The following is a 19,587-nucleotide window of genomic DNA, read 5'->3' as shown; positions in this document are numbered from 1 at the left end:
GTGACATCCCTGCCAATTCTACCTCACTTGTAAAGGCCTGAGCAAAAGCGGAGCACTCAGTGTTGTTGCTGCTTGCTTTGAAGAAGTGGTAGTGAGAGCACTGGGAGTTGGAAGTGTGCGTGTGGGCCCCACATGGAAGGCATCCTGCACAGTGCTGATCAAAGCACAAGCAAAGCAAGGATTTCTCATGTTCTTTGGTTTTTAATGAGTTCTAATTTGTAGGATGTGAAATCCATCATCTCTGATGTAATTTTATTTAAATACTATTTGAGGACGCTTTGTTGTAAAATAATAACTTCTATCGGGATAAGACTGAGTTACAAGATATGCTGCATGAAAAGGAGTATTTAAAACATGTTGCATTTTCATAATTAAATAGCAAAATTCCAGTGATTTGACAGTATTCTGTTTTTTTTTTTTTCTCCTCCCCTCCATTCCCTGGGTCTCAGTGTCATTCTTCAGAAAAGCCAGACGTTTAGAAGTTTGTGGCATACTTCCTGAAGGTGAAATGGAATCCATTCATTCAGTTTTTAAGACAGGGAGCTTTATTTCTTTATTTTAGTCCATGTTCTTCAATTGCAGTTCAGCACGTTTGTCATTAGTTTTTATAACACGTTCAGGAATATATTTCATAATTGAAAATACTTTGGCTAACTTAACAGTCAGCTTTTATTTTTCAATGAGGTACACCTTACATCTGTTGGAGAAGATACCTTTTGGCATTTGAAAGTCCTCACTGAATAAGTGTTTCTTTTGTTTACTTTTCTTTTTTCTCTCTTGTAGTTCTCCTGCCTTTGATAGATCGTTTGGGAGATGCCAAAGATCAAGTTCGAGAGCAAGCACAGAATCTCATATTGAAATTGATGGATGAGGCAGCACCGCCCATGGTATGCTTTCACCTTATATAGATTCAAATGTAGGTCTCCAGTGAGCATATTACTTTAGCGTGAGCTTGACTTTGAATTTATCATTATGTTATAGTGACTGTTAATGAAGTAAATGTTAAAGATATTCTTAATGGGTTAACAGTGATGCTCCTGTGTCTGAGTTTGTGTAATGGGAATAAGTAAGTTTATTTAGCTCAGAATTTAAAATTTACTTTGTGCCTGAACAAGCAGGAGTAGTCTTAACAGTTCAGATGGTGCATTCTAACTTAGAACATCTAGCTTTCTATATGTTTGACAGCCACATGAACCTTTGACAAACTCAGATGGGGATGTTTCCTTCTGCCTTGTCATATGTTGAAGTTTGAGTTCAGCAAACCTTTCTACAGCTGTTAGTACTGTATGGATACTGTATGGCTTCCAAGTGCTAAGTCTGGTATATCTACTCCCTAAGCCTGACAAATGCGAATGCTTAACTGGACATTATTAATGGAGGAGTGACATTATTTGGAACTCTTGAGAACCCCAGTTGTCAGGAAAAACAATTGTTTGAGTTCTTAATTTCTTAAAAAGATCTGTTTCGGAGTTTAAATGCAGAAGGTAATAGGGAGTGTCCTATTTCTTGTGAACCAAAATGAAGTTTTTCTGCTTGCTAATTCCTGGCTTTGTTTCTTCACGGATGGAAGTTTGAATGCTTGTTCATAGGGATTATGACTTTTCAGACTTTATCTGCAGTGAGAAAACTGTCCATGACTGCTTTGTTTTTGTGCTGGTACAAAAAGATTGCAAGTTAAGCAACTGCAGAAACTTACAGATCCAAGTAGGATTTAGGTATTGGAGTATTGCAGCGTCATCCATGAAGCCTTTCCTTTACCCACTCTCTCATTGTAGTTTTGATCATATTCATTGCCAAGCGATCTCACAGCACTTGATGCTTAAGTGCTCGTTGCTCAGTAGCTCACAAGTGACATGTTCCTGTGCCCAAGATGCTCTGAAGTGCCTCTCTTACAGACCTAGAGGTACACCCATCTCTAAGCAGCATTTGGTTGGATGCGTTCCATCTTGGAGACACTTCCCCTTAAACAGTCACTAGTAAAGAGAGTGGTTGCACTGATTTTGCGTGGCCCAGCTGATGAACAAGTTGTGGTTACCGGTCCATTTTTCCATTTCCTAAGGGAACATTTGTTGTTAAGCTGTACACTAAGATGGTAGAAGGAAGCTTACCTGCAGTGTAAGAAAGAATACAAGATTTGTGGGGTGCAAGGAACAGAATGTGTAAGTGAGTGGAGGCATGGTTAATGTCAGCTTCCAGGATAGCTTTTATGTATCATTAAATTCTTGAACAAAAAGCATCTATCATCATCGTAGCAAGGACCAAAACAGAGGAGTCTTTCCTGTGCCTCCTACAGAGTTTTAGGCTCCCTTTGCTGCAGAAAACATCCCTTTGGAGGAGCTGGTTGCAAACCTTTTTGGGGGATAAAATTTGTAAGTTTCTTCCTGATTGTCTCCTCTGGTTTGTTTTGATGTGTTTCTGAATAGTACTAATTTTGTCCTGTTGTCAGTTCCTTTTTCTCATTATTAATGTTCGGGGTTTTATTTTTTGTGTTGTATTGTTTTCTGTTTTGTTTTTAAGAGCTCGACATGGCTGTTTATGTGCAGGATACCATCAAAATAAGAATACAGACAGTATTAATGCATGAATAGGATGACGAGAGGTTGGCACAAACAATTGCTACCAAGTCAGAAGTGCTGAAATCTCTTAGAAGCTGTTTGAATTTCTGCTTAGATGGATTCAGTATTCTCAGTAGGTTTCATAGCAAAACACTGATTTTTTTTTATCAGTCTACTTTCTTTTTTTGTACAGTTGCCCCTCTGGCTGTTCCTGCACACCTACCAGGGAGATCTCCTTTATTTCACATTTGTCCTGTACAGTGGGCTAATCGGAGGGATGTTTTCTTCTGTAAAATCCTGTTCTTTGCTGTTAAGCTGTGCAGTTTTGACAAGCTATATTCTGACTGTCGAAGGGTTTGGATTTTTTTTTTCCAAACTGTGATGTAGTATGAGATGCACAAACAAGAAACCACGGGATGGATACAAGTAATCAAGTAGGCTCTAGCTAGAACATCTTATGTCTGCTGTGAAGTGTGCTTCCTCATCAGTGCAAACGATGCAGTATTCCCTGTTCTCTCACTGCCTGTTTTGTTGACCGATAGCTGTTTGTATTCTTTCTGCAAAGCCAAACACAGCCATTGGTAACCAGGAGATGTTATGCAGTCCCTGCACATCGCGGTTGCAGCTCTCCAGGGGCAGGAGGGAGGGTGGTGCCTGCACACGAGATGTGCTGCTGGCAGAGTGCGGCCATTGCTAGGCGACGCTGCCGCGGATGCTCACGCCGCGCTGGCTGTAATGGCAGCACTGCAGCTGGGGGAGTTGCACTCTGGGGCTGTGCATCCGCTCTGAGGTACCACTGGGAATCCCATGTCTCGTAAGCTTTGCGTTTACACTCTTTACACTCCGAGCAGCTGGAGATTGACAGGGAGATGGAGAGGTAAAATGATGAGCTGGACAGTGAAAGGCAACAGGAAACAAATGAGCAGGAGGGTAACCGAGGGCTTAGCGAGCCAGAGAATTGTACTACGGAAAGCGGCATCAGCACAAAAGGAGAAGTGAAAACAGAATGAAAATGGAAGCTAAGAAAGTAGAATGAATAGGCAAGAAATAACTGGGAAATTAAGAAGTAAATTTAAAGCAGAAGTAGGAGAGAAGTGGACAGCAGGAGTATGGATAAACACAAGCTAAACAGGATGAGAGGAAATCTTGGCTGGGAAACAATGTGAAGCAGAAGGGATATAGCAACTTCTGCTGGAGTCCCTAGTTGGAAATGTTAACGTTTGTGTTTAGCAGCTGTAACAGTCCTGTGTGTTTTCTAAAGCTGTTTCTCAAGCAATACAAATAACGTAGCTAGATTTCCGAAGAACATTTCTTGAAACTGTTTTTAGCTTAGGAGTGATCTATATTGTGTTTGTTACTGCATATTTTATAACTTGATTTTATCTGCATAGTGTCTTTACTTTTCCAATGGACCTGTCTTGCATTATTATTATTTTTTTTTGTAAGTGTTATGAATGTAGTTATAGAAAATGGATAGAATTACATTGTATTGTGCTCCTGGTAATGAAAGACAATTATTTCTGTTTTATAGTACATTTGGGAACGCCTTGCTGTTGGTTTTAAACACAAGAATTACCGATCCCGAGAAGGAGTGTGTTTGTGTCTTATTGCAACCTTAAACATGTAAGCTTTTTGTTTCTATGGAGACATAAAGATTCTATCCTTTTTCTGAATTGTCCTTTCTTGTCTGAAACTAATACTTCAAGAAGTCTGATTCAGTTAAAAGAATAAATGGGAAAAATCTGAACAACTTGACCAGTAAACTTTCCAAAAGAAAGACTGAAGGTATATGTATTTTTTTCACTAAACATGGGACTAGTAAGACAAAGATGGAACCTGATTGATGGTTGTATTTTATCAGTGCTGATCTAAATATGCACTTTCTACTTTTCTGCCAGAATAATACTTTTTTCTTTTCTCTTTCTCCAGTTATGGTGCCCAACCATTAAGTCTCAGCAAGTTGGTACTACATCTGTGTGCAGCATTTGGTGACTCAAATAGTCAGGTGAGTGTTTCATTACTTCCTGGTGCTTCAACAGCCATATTTAGAGAGAAGAATGAATGCAAAATAAATGAAGGCATTTAAGAAAAGCTGCTAAGCTTGCTTTGCAGTAGGTCCTTATTTTGTAGTTAATTTTTTAACATGTAGTTAAAACAAAACAAAAAAAAACCAACTCACATAAGTAAAACATCTGCAGTGAAAATCAAGATGTAGTTCATAATGATGACATCTGTTGAAGTTCAGAAAACCTTCAAATGGAAATGGTTAAATTGTCTCTGTGTCTTAGGGGGAATAATAAGAATACAGTAAAGAAGGTGTCAGCATTGGCAGGAGATGGGCATTGGTGCTCATAGTCTCTGTTTCTTAGACATAGCGTTTCTCTGTTCTGGAGAAAATCTGTTAAGATTTTGCCTTGTTTGTTGCCCATTGTCATAGAATCACACAGGTTGGAAAAGACCTCAAAGATCATTAAGTCCAACCACAGTCTAACCATAGTACCCTAACTCTTAACAACCCTCTGCTAAATCATGTCCCTGAGCATCGCATCCAGTCAATTTTTAAACACATCCAGGGATGGTGACTCAGCCACCTCCTTGGGGAGCCTATTCCAGTGCTTAACTACCCTTTCTGTAAAGTAAAATAATTAGCAAAGATGTAGTTTATATCTTGATAGGAAAGTTCTGGTTTTAGTGCAAATTGTTACAAAAGACTATTCAGGTATTCCAGAAATTCCTTATGGAGAATAATGACTTGTCTTATTGTCAGTTTTTGTTGTGATGATTATGCTTTACGTTTCTGTAAAAGGTACTTCATCTCTTGCTGTAATCATTTTCTCCATTTACCCTAGATATTCTTACTCCCTTTCTTGTGCTTATATGAAACCATGTAATTCCATACAAAGAAGTTCAGGAAATGCTGTTGGCTTTGGCCCACCCTTGTAGGCTGTCAGGTACCTAGTTTTCTAGAAGGCCCTTGCTGATGTAGGAAGAGGTCAAAGCAAGATGATGAGGTGTCAAGACTGAGTTCAGGGACTAACTTTTGGAAGTGTTGCCTGGTGCAATAAGGTCCTAAAGAAAGCATGTTTTTCAAAGATACTATTCTTATGTCATTCCCAGAAATTCCCTCCAGAGCTGTTATTTCTGGCATTTTTCATTTACTGTCTGGATACACTCTAACTTGGAACAAATATCATCTTGCAATAACAGTTGTATTTCCTTTCCCTTCCATCCTCACTGTTTCAACTGTTCTGTGAAATGAGTTGGCAAGCAGGTCTGGAAGATTAGTGGAGTTGTCAGCAAAATGTTGTTTTGCTTTCTGAGATCCTGAAATGAAATAATAATGCAAAGTTGGCTTTCACAGGTGAGAGATGCTGCCATACTAGCCATTGTGGAGGTTTACAGACATGTGGGGGAGAAAGTACGACTAGATCTTTCAAAAAGAGGAATTCCTCCTGGAAGGTGAGCAAGTGGTTTGGATTTTGTGATGCTGAGCTGTTTCGTGTTACTTTCTTTTTTAATCAGAACATAAAATTATGTTCCTTACTCTAAAGTTTACGTTTAACTTGAATGTAGAGAGTCACAACTGAAGAACTTAACTCAATCCTTTCCATGCACTGTGCATGTGTGAGAGAGAAGCATGTGCACACGCACGAAAATGAGATGAAAGTATGGCAATATCCAGCAACAAGTCTTTACTTTCTTGAAGATAGTTGTAATGACAGATGTCCTTCCTTGCTTTTGCTATCTGCATGAGAAGATCCCTTTCCACAGCAGAGGTTTGCTCATGTGCTGCAGTTACATAAGAGACAGTTACTTGGAAAGGCAGCTGCTTCCTGATTCTGAACTTAAACTCTGGGATTCAGTGAGAAGGGACTACCGTAAAGGAGTGTAAGCTGGCCTGGCACACATGCCATCATTTCATGCGAAAGGTGAAATGAAGTTTAGAAAATGCTTACTTTATCAGTTGCTTTCTGAGTAATTCAAGTTTTTAAAGGCTGGCCTGCGTTTTGTGTAGGTTAGTTTGTGCAAAATAAAAGTACCTGTTGTTTTGTTGCTCTGGAGTTAAGCATTTGTTTCATTGCGAAAACCTGACAGATCTTTCAAATTTGCCATTAAAATCATTTTCACTTACAATAAATATCTTGACCTCATACAAACATAACACTGCTCTCTGAGTCCTAATTGTGTTTCTTTATTTTAAGAGAGCTGGTTGTATCTGCTATGTAGGCTCAGTCAGGATATCCGAATGGATTCTTTGGCTCATAAGAACCCTCTAAAAATTGTTAGCCTTAGTTTTTAATGGTTTATAAGGTATTGAAATAGTATCATAGGAGAATGGTGTTAAATTTATTGTTTTACATGCTAGGCAGAGCTCTGCCTCTTTGGACAAAAGCTTATCCTGCTTATAGGAATGGGAAATTGTGTGCATTCTCATCTATTTAATGATTGTTATAGTTCGGGGATATGAAGTGATTGTATGGTTAACACAGAAGTTTAAGCTGTATTATTAGTACGATTACAAAAATTCAGTTCCACAGCAGATAGTTTTATCTGAGAAAATCCTTCTGGCATTAAGGCAGATTCTTGGATGTTCTTTGGAACAGAGAAGCAAGCAAAAGAATGCAGATAACAAGAGCTTTTGTCTGTACTATGAATGTTGGGTCTGACCATAAGTCTTGGTTCAACACTCATCCTGTTCACGTTTCCATGTGATATAAACTAAGTAAATCTTGAGATCCAAATAGGATTAAACACCACAGGAGCTTTGTCTCTCCAGGCTAATCAACAGCTTCTAACTTAACTTGCAGTAGGGACCAAACTGCTGGTTCCTACTGCCAGAACCACTTGAGTACCGAATTCCCTTGATCTGAAAGTAAGTGTAGTTGTGCCATTTTCATTTACATAAAGAAGCGAAGCTGAACTTGGTGCATATCCAACTGGTTCTTGCCACTGAATCTCAATCAAGGTTAGCATAAAATAATACATGAACTGAAGTTCAGTGTTGTGTCTTCTCTAGCAGTCTCCAGGTTGGGAGTAAGTGATGGGTTACAATTTACTGGAGTTGAGCATGAAGCTACGGGTCTCCATCCTTAGTATTGATGGAAAGCAGAATTCCTGTTGTCTCCTCCTACTTAACACGGTAACAAGGCAGTCAACAAAGCTCAGGAAAGACAGATTAGCTCTATCTCAGACAGTTGCTCCTTCACTGGCAGACCCAGTTTAAGAGGTTTCTTCCCCACTGTCTGCCAGAAGTTCTCCCTTCTCTGTGATTCATTAAACATTTCGTATGGATATGCAGGAGCTGTGGTCTGTGAAACAACTTGATTTACGGTACCATCTTACCATTATTCGGAGGGAAATTTATGTTCATATTTGTGTGTCTGGGTAGGTTTTAAGGATTTTAAGTAAGTATTACAGATAATCTGTAGTTCAGACGCAGCTGCTTTCAGTTGTTCAGTTCAGCCTTAAAGAATGGTTTTGCAGCTCTTTCGCAGTATGACACCACATTAAAATTGCAAGCAGAAATACTAGCACCATTACTTCAATATTTGGTAAACATGTGATTTAAGAGAATGTAGGCTTGCTTCGTTTGCATAACAAATTGCACATTAGAGGTCTGTGTGTTGCTGCCCGACTGCATTCTGCCTTAAAGCTGAGAATAAGAGCTCATGTCAGCTGGAAGGAAGGCAGGAAAGTTCATCAAGCATTATTCAGAGAAATCACTCAAATTATTTAAATATGAAAATAATATATACATTTCATGTCTATATAAAGGTAACTTTACATAGTAATTCAAACGGTAGCTTAAATAGGTTTTATAAGTTGTATCTGGTAGGTTTGCACTTACAGAAAGTAGTGTGTCTAGAGAAGGATGTTGGTCCTGAGCAGGCTCTAGATGGCTAATAAAGGAGGATGGTGTTGTACTATTGTAGTTCAGCTCTACTTGCTACTAGTATATTTCTGTTCAGGGCATTTTATTCCATCACAGAGAATAGTTGGCAAATAAAGCCATTGAATTCCACATTTTCATGTATTGTTTTTCAACTTAAAAATCTCAGAAGAATAATTTCATTGAGGCCTCTGAGGAGCATTTATTTTCTCAGGAAAATCAGTATGGGGTCGGTGGCCAGAGATATGGCTGTTGTGTTTCCCTTGTAGTTAAAGTTACTGCCAAAGAGGTTTGACAGTCCTTGTTACTGAGCCTGTAAATGTTAGTCTTAATATGTTTGTGGATACTGAGAGTGGATATTGCATTTCTTGCTCTTTGAGCCAAGAATGTGGAACCATTTTTGTTCCATTTGGACCAAAAGGAATTTGTTAGAGTATGAAACATGTAGCTTATCTTCCATGAATAGAAGGAATACATACGGATTTAGAAGACAGCACTCGCTTGGTTTACAGCCTTTCAGGATCTTTCAGGAAGTGATCTGACAGCTTTTTCCACCATTACTTGAGTAGCATAAATGTAAAAAGTACATTTATTTGTTTAGAGTTCTTGTGTCTAAGGCTGCAGCTTTGTATCTTGAAATGCTATGTATTTTGCAGGATGCATTTATGAATGCTGCATTTAATGTGGCCTGCGCATTCTACATATCTGTCTGGTTCATACTGTAGACAAGGTCCATCTGTGTGTCCATATGTGGACACCTTTTTTCCCTCAAGGAGGAAGTGAGGAGAAATGCATGTCAGCTTAAGCTGTGTGTCTACACTACCCGAATACGTCTGTCTGAAGTCAGAAATACATGCTTTTAAGCTTTTGCAGCTGGCAGTGCCGTGTTGCTCTCTAGCCTATACCACTGTGACTGCATAGCACTGAGTGCTGACAGGTCATTACTGAATGCTCATAGTACTTTATCAGATATTTTGCTCAGAGTGAGAGACAACGTGTGCATCATCACAGTGTAATTATAAGGAAGAGTTTCATTTTTCTCTGCTTTCTCTGTTTAAAATGCTGCGTGAAGCATGTTTTGATGACTAAGTTCAAAAGAGCAGGAAATCATTTTTTGTTTTGAATTCTCCAATAAATGTGATCGTGTGCCAAAATCAGGCCATCAGCCTAACAACATAATGAAAATCAAGGCGCAATTCTAAAAGATACTCTCTGTGGTCTTCATATTCAGCTTCTCTTAAGATAACAGCTTCAGCCTTTTGCATGTAGTGTTAAGGGTTTTTGTTTGTTTGTTTTGGTAAGGTTGGCCTTGCTGTGGAATTCTCAGCTAATTGTGTGGTGTCTAGCAAGTGCTTTCAAGTATTTGGCAAGGAAAAATAACATTTCAAGGCTACTAACGTATTTAGAAGTGTGAGGTAGTGTAACTAAGCTATACCTACTATGAGAATTGCTGACTGCTGTATGACTTGTAGTTGATAAATGTGCATTTAAGGTCCGTACTCAGTCCTGCTAATTTTCTATCTAAAATATCCTTACATCCATACATACTGTACTGAGATACTTCATGGTTTTTATTGCATTTTCTGCAGAAGTGATGAGAACTAGCTGTTCAGATTTGGCCAACTTTCATGCTTGAATAGCATTTTCAACCCTATGGGACCAGACTGGAAATATAAAATTTTTATTTACTTATTTATGTACTTATTTATTTATATTTTTGCTGTTTAACGCGTAGCAAAGCAATTGCAGCCTGTTTTCCACTGTGAGAATCAGTGGTACAGAAACATTTAGTGTTCCTGAGTCTAGGAAAAAGAATTGCTTCATTTCAGTGGAAGCACAAATCGCTTCAACAATGTCTTCCTAACAAAGCAGATATTTCAGAAAGCCGGCAATTGTCACAGAACAAATGAAATATCGATCGCTGCCTGTTTTTTTTTTCCACATAAGATTCTGCAGTTCAAATTGTTGCTTTATAGGGTTGTGTATAAATAGGGTAATATCACTGCCTTTCTGAAACCTGTATATAATATTACTAAACCTATACTTCAGGGTTTTCATTATTTTTCTTGTTACTAATAACGATGCTTGGTTTTATTTGCTGACTTGGTGGCATTGCTTTATGTGCATTTGTGAAGATGCTCAACTAACTCAAGAAGGGCAGCCCTTTGGAAATGGTTTCTAGTATACATAATCCCTTGTCTGACTGCTTTATATGTACTAACAAACTAATTCATGTTTTCACTGGCAACCTGGAGGATTTCCAGTATGTAAATGTATGCTTTTATATAGAGGTATGTATTTATATATTTTTGTTCTTTACAGGTTGCAAACAATCTTTACAAAATTTGATGAAGTGAGAGACTCTGGAAATATGATTTTAAGTAACATCAGTGGTGAGTATGAAAGAACACATGTTAATCATCAGCTTTAGATTAATACAAGATAAATATTTGAATGCTCGTATTAACATTGTGAGATGGTTGACAAGAAACATATGCAAGTATACTGAGAAAAACAGACATTTGTGTAATGAAACAAACTTACATTACTGGCACTGTTTTTTAGGGCTGCAGTCAGTACAATTGGAAAAGGTTTTGAAATCACATGGAAACAGGCAGTGAATCTTTAACTAAAGTTCTGTGTGCATGCAGTAGAGGCTACGAGAATGCTGCAGAGTATTCGCGTGTGGAAAAGAAATCAAACAGGCTTTTATCTTACAGTGATTCCAAAAGAACATAAGTGAATAATGGCTGTTTTGTGTGGTTTCTTCTCAGGTAAAATGCTGATTAATGATAGACTAAGTTTTAATTTAATGAAACAGGGGCTTGAAGCATTCAGAGACACTTCGGTGTTGAAGTTGTGACTTCATTTTAAAATTCTCCTTTAATGCATTGACTTTAAGCTCTTTCTGGTGTCTTTGAAAATGAAGCCTGTTATGCAGTGAATCCCTGTTGCTTCCTGCTGCAGTCCAGAAACAGCATCTTATATGATGAAAGAGTAAAACCATCATTCTTTCTTAGTTAAAACTATACTTAAAAAAAGAAAGAGAAAAAAAAACAAACAGCAGTTACATAACAGCACAACAAGGGAGGTGTTGTGGCAGTGCCTTTAATTTGATTGGTTTTGAAAGCTTCATTGTCTGTCTTCCGCAAACAGTCGGTAGATTTTGGTTTATCGTGGAGGATTTTTAGGTACTGTGGTTAAACTATGCTGCAAAGGAGGTTTGCTGGATCTAGGATGTTACAGTTTGAGGGTAGAAATGTTTTAAGGGATGAGTATGGGATTTGCTAATGTATGCAAATCTATTTTTTCATTTTAAACACTCTCACCTTTCTCTCGTTACTGTGAAAACAGAAGAGGTTGTGGGTTTGCAGAAGTGCATATTCAAACCTTGTTGAGACTACAGTAAAGTTCTGCATTGCATTCTGCTTTGAAGTAAAACACTGCTATTCTTGGGCACTTGGAAATAAGGAGGTATATTTGTAAGGATTAATGGAAAAATGAGCAGTAAATATGTTCATTTTTTAGAATAATGTTTTACATAAATATTCTCTCTGATTGTAGATTGATTCCTGTTGGAAGGATAAACCATTATTTGTTTTGCATTTAAAGTTCATACCACTGCATAGGTTTGAGTGATGCGAAGCCATGTTTTAGTTGTATTTTTTCTGTTGGCATTTCTCAAGAGACTCGAAATATATTGAAGTAATTTAAATTGTGGAAATAACACATTTATTGCTGGACTAGTTTATGTTGCATGTAAGAGCTTTTGGTTTGTATCGTACAAGAGTTTGTTCCAAGCTGTTTTACCTCATCTGAACAATGCAGGTATTGGTGCTGATCTGCAGTGGTATAAGGTGGCATAAATGCTTTTGGGCTTGTAGGGTCTATGCAGAAGCTACTATGAGTCTGTTTCTTTAGTCCTAAAGATGGAATCCCTCTCATACCTTTGTTTCAGAATCTTTGTTTATACATTGAATCCATCTAAGCGGATATTTTTTTAATGCTACGGAAAATACATGCTTCTATTGTTAGTGGTTTATCTCAACTTCTTTATTCTCTAAAGGACAGTTTGTATTTACTGCTTCCACGTGTAGATTGAAAGTTAGCGTTGAATTCCTTTCGCTTTGTTACCAACTTTTCTTTTCAGAGCTTTATCAAATATCTCTGGATAAAGGCCAGATGTTAACATCTAAATACATGTGTTACAGTACAGAGGATTTTAAAGGTTGATATTTTGGAGTGGGGGTCAAAGACTGTGGGGAGTAGGGCTGTGTTTCCAAATGGTGAGGAGTCAAAGGCCAAAAAATGTTCCACAGGCTTCAGTGTAATTAGAATGGTGCAGTCCATAGTGGATCTTTCTTCTTTTTAACCTCCAAAAGGAATGGTTTTTTGATACCTTAGCTGAGTTGTTTTCTCAGAGAAGTTAGCTGTAATTGATGGGGGGTTCTCTGCAAAGTGTGTGCTGGGTAGGGAGAAGCTTGCTAAAAACAGCTGTCAGAGGTGCAGTCTTTTGACGTAGTGGTAAGTGGCACCGCTGTGCTGGTAAATCTTTGTCGTGTTGACCTAGTTTCTGAGAATCCAGAGATGTGACTTAGGTTCCTTTCTTCCAGTAATACTTCTGACAGTAGTTCCCTCATTTCATTTCGCATATGCAAAAAGAGAAGCGTAACCTAAAAAATTGCAGCTTTGAACAAACTGAATACGAGAACGCTTGCCATAGTATTTTTAATAATTCAGACAAACAAACAAAGAAAAACATGCTCCTACTGCCACCATTAAACATGTGGCAGGTTTTATTGGTGTTCTTCAGCGCATGTGGGAGGAACACGGGGAGGAGAGGAAAAGGTTCTCCTGCGTTCTCATGCACACTGCTGGATCTCATGTGTTGTTTTCCCTTTCATTGTGATAACAGATCTAGTGAGAGCAGTCCCTCCTGCACTGAATCTAGTCCCTGATAGAACAGTGAAGAGAGCTGGGAATGAGTTGTCTGTAGGGATTGATGGATTCTAGCCGAGGGCGAAAGATGTGAAAAGCACATTGAAACAAGTGCTGCTAGAATAACTGGGGCAGGGTGTAGCTTCAGAAGCCAGCAGATGAGAACCGTGGAAGGCCCTGTGTCTAATGAGACTGGGCTCAAGTCTTAATGCTGCTGCTTGATGAGTCATTACAAGCTTAAGTATTATCATAGCAATAATTTGCCTCTCCAGCTGACTTTTGATTCCTTCTCCCCTCTATCTTGATTGCAGCATCTTGCAATCAGCGGTGGTCACTAAAATCAGACATCTTTTCTTTGCCACGAATCATGTGAATGAGTGAGCTGTTCTGAGAGCCTTGGGTTCTGTTTATATTCGCACTAACACAGCGTGTTATTAGAATCATATCTGGATGTGTTTGTCTGTTAGGCCAAATCCTGCATGCGGTTCTTGTTTTGCCATTTTGCTCCCACAGAATGTGTTGCATCCCTGCAAACCGGAGGAGGCTCTTTAAAGCACCTCCCCATTTTTCAGCACATGAATGTGCATTTCTATGGAAACGGCACCGGCAGCCAATCTCCAAGCTGAGCAAGCACTTGTTTCTGCCGGCTGAGATTTGTAAATACTGTTTTCTCTAAGAGAATTTAAACAGCCCTCCGTGCTGGAGAGCAGCGTACGTTTACAGACAGGGACTCAGAAGTGGGGGGAATAGTAACTGAGCTCCATGTTCTGCTTCGTTCAGTAGAATGATCCAAAGCTGGATATTGATTGTAACATTTCTATTCAGCCCATGCAGTTCTCCCATTAAAGGCATGCCTGGGAGTGCTACCTTTACAACCACACCATTCGATCTGTAGGATGCACTGATTGTAGTGTCACAGTCATTGGGGGGGGGTGTGATGTTATGGATTACAAAGACACAGCCGAGCCGTATGATCTCCTATAGCAAACAATAAACACGTGCAGCAGAACAGTGTATTTGCTTTGCCGCGTTTTGCTTATTTTCCGTTCTTTCTGATTTTCCTTTGTTGTGTTCTTATTGGAAAGAGGGTTTCTGTGGAGATAGTGAGATCACACAGCGGCAGCCTGTGCCAACGGGACGTGGTGTGAATGTATAGCTTGGGAAACGCTGAGGCTGCTGAGAGGTGCTACAATCATTCTACTCGGCTTGGGGTCAGTCCGCGTTCTGCTCGCTCACACGGCAGTACAGTTCAGGATGCATTCGTATGATGACCGGTTTCACCCGCTGCCCCTTGTGGGTTATTCCCGAGCAGGCCCATGCCCACGCTGTTTCTCGACGTTCCCCGTGTGCTTCTGTGTGCGGCGGGGAGCAGCTCAGCGAGACGCTTCTTAGCCAAGAGGGAACCAAGCGTGAGGAAGCGCTCGTTCAGCACATGGTGCCGTGGCGGTGCTTTTGTGTCAGCCGTGAGCGGGAGCTGAGGTTCCGCCCGGCTGTCCCGACGGCCGCAGGGCGCCGTGCGGCACCCGGTAAAAGGGCTGTTTTCCTCCGGCTGAACGGCACCAGCGCCCCGCTCTCGGTTCCGGCGCTGCTCCGGCCGGGGCCGGGCGCGGGCACGTGATGTCGGGGCGGAGCGGGGGCGGAGCGCAGTAAAAGTCCCCCGTGGGACGGGGCCGGTGCCGCGCGGCGGCGGGACTGCTATTTTGAAGCGGGGCGTGGCGGGCGGCTGTGGCGGCGGGGAGCGGGGGCTGCGGGGCCCGGCACTCACCGCCCGCGGCCGCTCCGCGCTATGATGGCCATCGGGGACGGTGAGTGGCCGCCCCGGCCGCGGCTGGGGGCGGGCGCGGGGTCCCGCGGCGGTGCCGGCGGCGAGGGGCGGGCGAGCCCCTTCCTGCGCTCGCCGCGGGGCTGGACGGCGACGAAGCGCGCTGAGCCCCGCGTGCGGCGGCTCGACGGCTCGGCCCGGTGCGCTGAGCCCCGGCAGGGCGGCGCGGCTCGGGGCGCTGCGAGGGGTCCGCCCCGGGAGCGGGCGGCGTCCGGCCGCGCTCCTCGGCGGGGAAAGGCGGCGCTGCGGGTGCCGGCAGGGAAGCGGCCCCGCTGCCGTGCGGCTCGAGTGACGCTACGGCGTGTGCAGCCGCGTTTCCTTCGCCGCGCGGTGCCTCGTTACACAAACCGGGAGAAAGTAGGTCAGTGAAGCGGTGCGGGCCCTGCAACACGGTTTGGATCGAAACCGGATTCGTGGTCTGCCTCCGTGCTTTCTCCTGCTGTGACAGCTTGCCGAACGTGCGTCTTCGTTTCCAGAGGAAGTTGAGAAGTTGTCATTTGGCTTAAATCAAGCTGAGGAAGATAGGAGGAGGGCTGTGCGTTTACAAAGTACGTGTGTCACTGGGTGCTGCGGGACAGAGCGGGGGGATCAGAGCTGCACGAGCGAGGCTGGGTGCTTCAGAACGCTGGGGTGGCTCTCTGGTGTTTGTTGTTACTTGCCATCAGCAGACTGTAGGGGAAGGCACTGTCCTCGTGGAGCTGAGCGCACACTGAGCTCTTTCTTGTCATTTTTGCTCTCGACTGTTTTTTCCCAGTGCTTGTTTCCCATCAAACAGTGCAGTTCTGTGCGGTGTAAACACGGGTTGCGGTCACGCCAGTACGAAAGATGCGAGTTGTAGCATGTTAAGAAATAACTGTGTTCCCTAGACAAAGCCATCGGATTTTTGTGGTTCTCTAATGGTCGAGGTTTATGAAGTGAGGGTGGTTGTGGAGCTTTTCTCTGTATAATTAAATTCGTCATTAACAAAGGCACTAAGAACAAAGTACTGTTCAGGCAGTCAGCTGATGTTCTGTGTGGGAGCTTTGAGCAGTAATGCCAGATACAATTAAGAGTGTGTAGGATGATTATGTAGCTGCTGGTTTCTCTTGAAACTATTGCTTACCGCACTTACAAAGAATTCAGTCCTTTGGCATTGTGTTATAAAGCTGTTAGGGATAACAAAACCTCAGTAACTAGTAAGAAAACTTTCTGATATGTTTTCTTCTCAATGCAAATGCTGCTTTACCTGTGATTTTCCATTTCACAGTCATCCTGTACATCCTGCAATACTCCGGACAAGCTCTGTTCTAAGGGCAGTGATTCTGTAGCCTTTGAGGAATTGCTTTTCTTGATAAATTGGCACTTTGCTGTGGCGTTTAGCTTACTGTGAGTGCAGGTACAGCTTACTGTGTGAAGGTACAGCTTACTGTCTGTGAATGTATAGTTACTGTCTGTGAAGGTAGGCCATCGTTCTGGGTGATGTTGTGCTACTGCATCAGAGAACAGAGCTTGTGATTTCTTTTCCTTGCTTTATTCATTTAATCAGCCTGGATGTGTCATAAAGGTACGTGGAGCATGTTTGGAAGTATAGTATGGAGGTGGTATTTGAAACATTTTGTCTGTGAAATGCAAGGCAGTGGCTTATTGTAACTGTTCAGCGTTGTTTCTTGAGCATGAATGGGAATGTAAATAAAACATAATGCTTAAATGTTGAATCTTAATCTGATTTCCAAAGTGAAGATTAAAGGGAAAAGCCACGTTTTTCTGTATACCCCTGTTGACTGTCCCAGGCTCTCCAGTCCATTGTTTGAAGCACACAGAGGAAGAAGATTCTGTTTGTAGACTAGAAAGCAATTGAACTGTTACTTCCACTGCAGTGAATGTGTGCCAGTGGGAAAACATTCGGTGTCTTGGTTTAAAGACATTTCACGTGCCTGTGTGAATGTAGGTCTGTGTTTGTTCCTTAGGTTGTAGAGGAAAACTAGTCAAGAACCATCCCTCGCTTGGGATTTCTTGTTTCTCGGAGAGGCTAATGCATTTCTGCCCTTATCCGCTGATAACCAGATTAGGGTGTTTAGGAGGCAGCTAACGTAATGGCACATTACGTTGTGCATTCTCTTTGTGCCTTGTAGTCGATCGGTGGCTTCCATCAGCTCCTTCTTTCCTTGGTGTCTCTCAGCACTGTGCCACTTCACTGTTGTACAGGTGAGGGACTGTCCTGCTCTCAGTTCAACAGGTTTATCAAAATAAGGAGAAATTGGTCTGCCTAAAACTTGGGGCCGTGGGAGGAGTCATGAAAGGAGGATTAGACCTGAGTTTTCTTTGGATGCAGTAATGAGTGTGGTTCCAGACATAAGGTATTTGAGAACTACCTGAAAATATCAGATCAGATCTTTGTAAGAGAACATTCTTGGTTCCATCTTCTGTGTACTAGTACATACTGAATATTCTGTCTTGAATTGCAGAGATGGAAGAGGGGATTTTTGTGTAAATGCTGTATGGTGTTAGTGATGTTTGATAACTTCAAGCACTCAGTATTCCAAATGATACACTATATGCAACTGATTTTGTTGCTTATACTAGTAATTACATCCAAATATAGTAAGAATTGTACCATAGCACATATGCATATGAAATTATGGGTTTTGTCTTTTTTGAGAATACCTTATTAATGTATAGGTTTCCTGGAGTACAGGAACTGTCACCACCTATTCCCCGATGTTCTTCTGAATGGAAGGCTGTCTTCCTAAGACTTTAATCTGATTAGTGCTTTCTGTAAAATGTGGGTGCTGCTCAGCTTTAATATGTTATTATTGACCCCCCCAAAAATAAATGAAAAATGGACATGTTAAAGTTAAAAGGCTGTGGAGTTTCTTTGCAGATGATAGTTTAATTTTCAATATATGAAAACTGTTCTTAAGCATTTTTTACATGAATTTCTGACTTTTCAGTCCTCTGGTAGGAGGGAGGAGGCATTTAAAACCATCTCAGGCCTGATAGTAAATAAAACAATTGTTACATGAGGCCAGAAAACAGGCAGGATTTCACTGTGGTGTATCGTACTGTCCGGAGCCATTTCCTGAATAAAACTGTCTCTTAGACAGCAGATGCTGGGAAGGATAAATGCATGGCTTCTTCCCTTTTCTGTTCTCCTTTCAGTGTGTTTTGTAAACATGCAGACTGTGCCTGCGTTGGCTCATTTCCCTCTAGAGGAGCCCTACTCCTTCTCTTCCATTGCAAGCAGCTGGTAGGCGCTTTGTGCGGGGGAGTGGCTTTCCTCCCTGTGCCTTGCAGATGAAGGACGGATACTGTGAGTTGGAATTACACGGCTGTTCTGAATCAAACCAGTTGAAAGGTTCTTTTCACTGTAAGGTCATGTGGAACTATCACAGTGTTTAACATAGGCTCTGAGTAGTGTTTTGTCTTTAAAGTCCACATACCATTGCTAATAGCTGTGAAAGATATGTGGGACAGTGAAGCAAGTAAGTGGGAGAGGGAATGTGTAGAGGGAATATGTAGAAGGGCTATATGAAAATGAACACTTTCTGCTCAGAATGGGTGAACAAAGTGAGGTTCAACATGGAGACAAATTGTTTCAAAGAAGAACTATACAAGTCAGACATTTTATTACTAGCAAAGCTGTAAACACATGGAAAATACACGATAACTCTTTTGACAGCAGTAGATTCTAGACTGATAGCTGAACTTGATTTCTATTTTTTAATCTTATATGTTCCAGCAATAGAACTAGAAATAAACTTTAGGTTTCTAAATGGCATTTATAAATAGTTGAGCGTATTCTGGTATTCAGTATTGAGGAGTTTGTATATATACGATTCTGTAGTTCAAGCATGAAAAGGGGCTCTATCGTGATTTTGATGATGTGTGTGAGAAATATCCCCACCATGTACCACAGGGTGCTGAAGCAGTTAGAAGAAGCTCTCGTTAGAAGAGATCTTAGTGGCAGGGACACGGGTGTGGAAATGGCTGTTCCCCATCTGTTGACCCCAGTGTACTTAAAGCAGCGTGAAAGTGTTCAGCCCCTGCCATCAGGTAAAGAGCAAAGGGAGGTGTTTCTGTTTCCTGTGCAGTGACTAAATTGCAAACAGTGTGCCAAGAGCATGTATGGACTGCTGTTCAATGAAGACCAAAGCCAGTTGAATTCACGTGTCAGGTGATGGCTTGCTGTACCTGTGCTAACATGGAATCAGTTGATCCCAGTATGTCCCTTTCTCCTCGATGTTTACAGTGTTTAGCTTTCATGCTTTGTCTAGGTGGCAGAGTTAGTAGCAACTGTTAAGCTGCCCAGTGGACTCAGGGGGCAGTGTCCTCTCTCAGTCAATTCATTGCTTTTCTCCCTTTGTCTCATCCTTTTTTGTGAAGGTCTCTGGTGCAGACAGATC

At 41.4% G+C, this 19,587-nt stretch overlaps 1 protein-coding gene across 41 annotated transcripts in view; it reads left to right on the top strand.

Moving 5' to 3' along the window:
- CLASP2 (cytoplasmic linker associated protein 2) overlaps positions 1-19,587 on the top strand; it is a 114,375-nt gene that overhangs the window by 16,468 nt on the left and 78,320 nt on the right. For 32 of the 41 annotated variants that reach the window (XM_032442405.1, XM_015854125.2, XM_032442404.1 and 29 more), the window contains exons 3-7: positions 784-887; positions 4,087-4,178; positions 4,485-4,560; positions 5,917-6,014; positions 10,768-10,838. In XM_032442405.1, the coding sequence (XP_032298296.1) occupies positions 784-887; positions 4,087-4,178; positions 4,485-4,560; positions 5,917-6,014; positions 10,768-10,838 (441 nt within the window). Of the gene's footprint in view, positions 1-783; positions 888-3,205; positions 3,370-4,086; positions 4,179-4,484; positions 4,561-5,916; positions 6,015-10,767; positions 10,839-15,074; positions 15,189-19,587 lie in introns of those variants that run through there. The other 9 variants (XM_032442422.1, XM_032442420.1, XM_015854140.2 and 6 more) reach the window with 5 other exon arrangements.

Source organism: Coturnix japonica, chromosome 2, assembly GCF_001577835.2.
Source record: "Coturnix japonica isolate 7356 chromosome 2, Coturnix japonica 2.1, whole genome shotgun sequence".
NCBI classification, from domain to species: Eukaryota; Metazoa; Chordata; class Aves; order Galliformes; family Phasianidae; genus Coturnix; species Coturnix japonica.
This window is presented reverse-complemented; position numbering and strand designations above follow the sequence as displayed.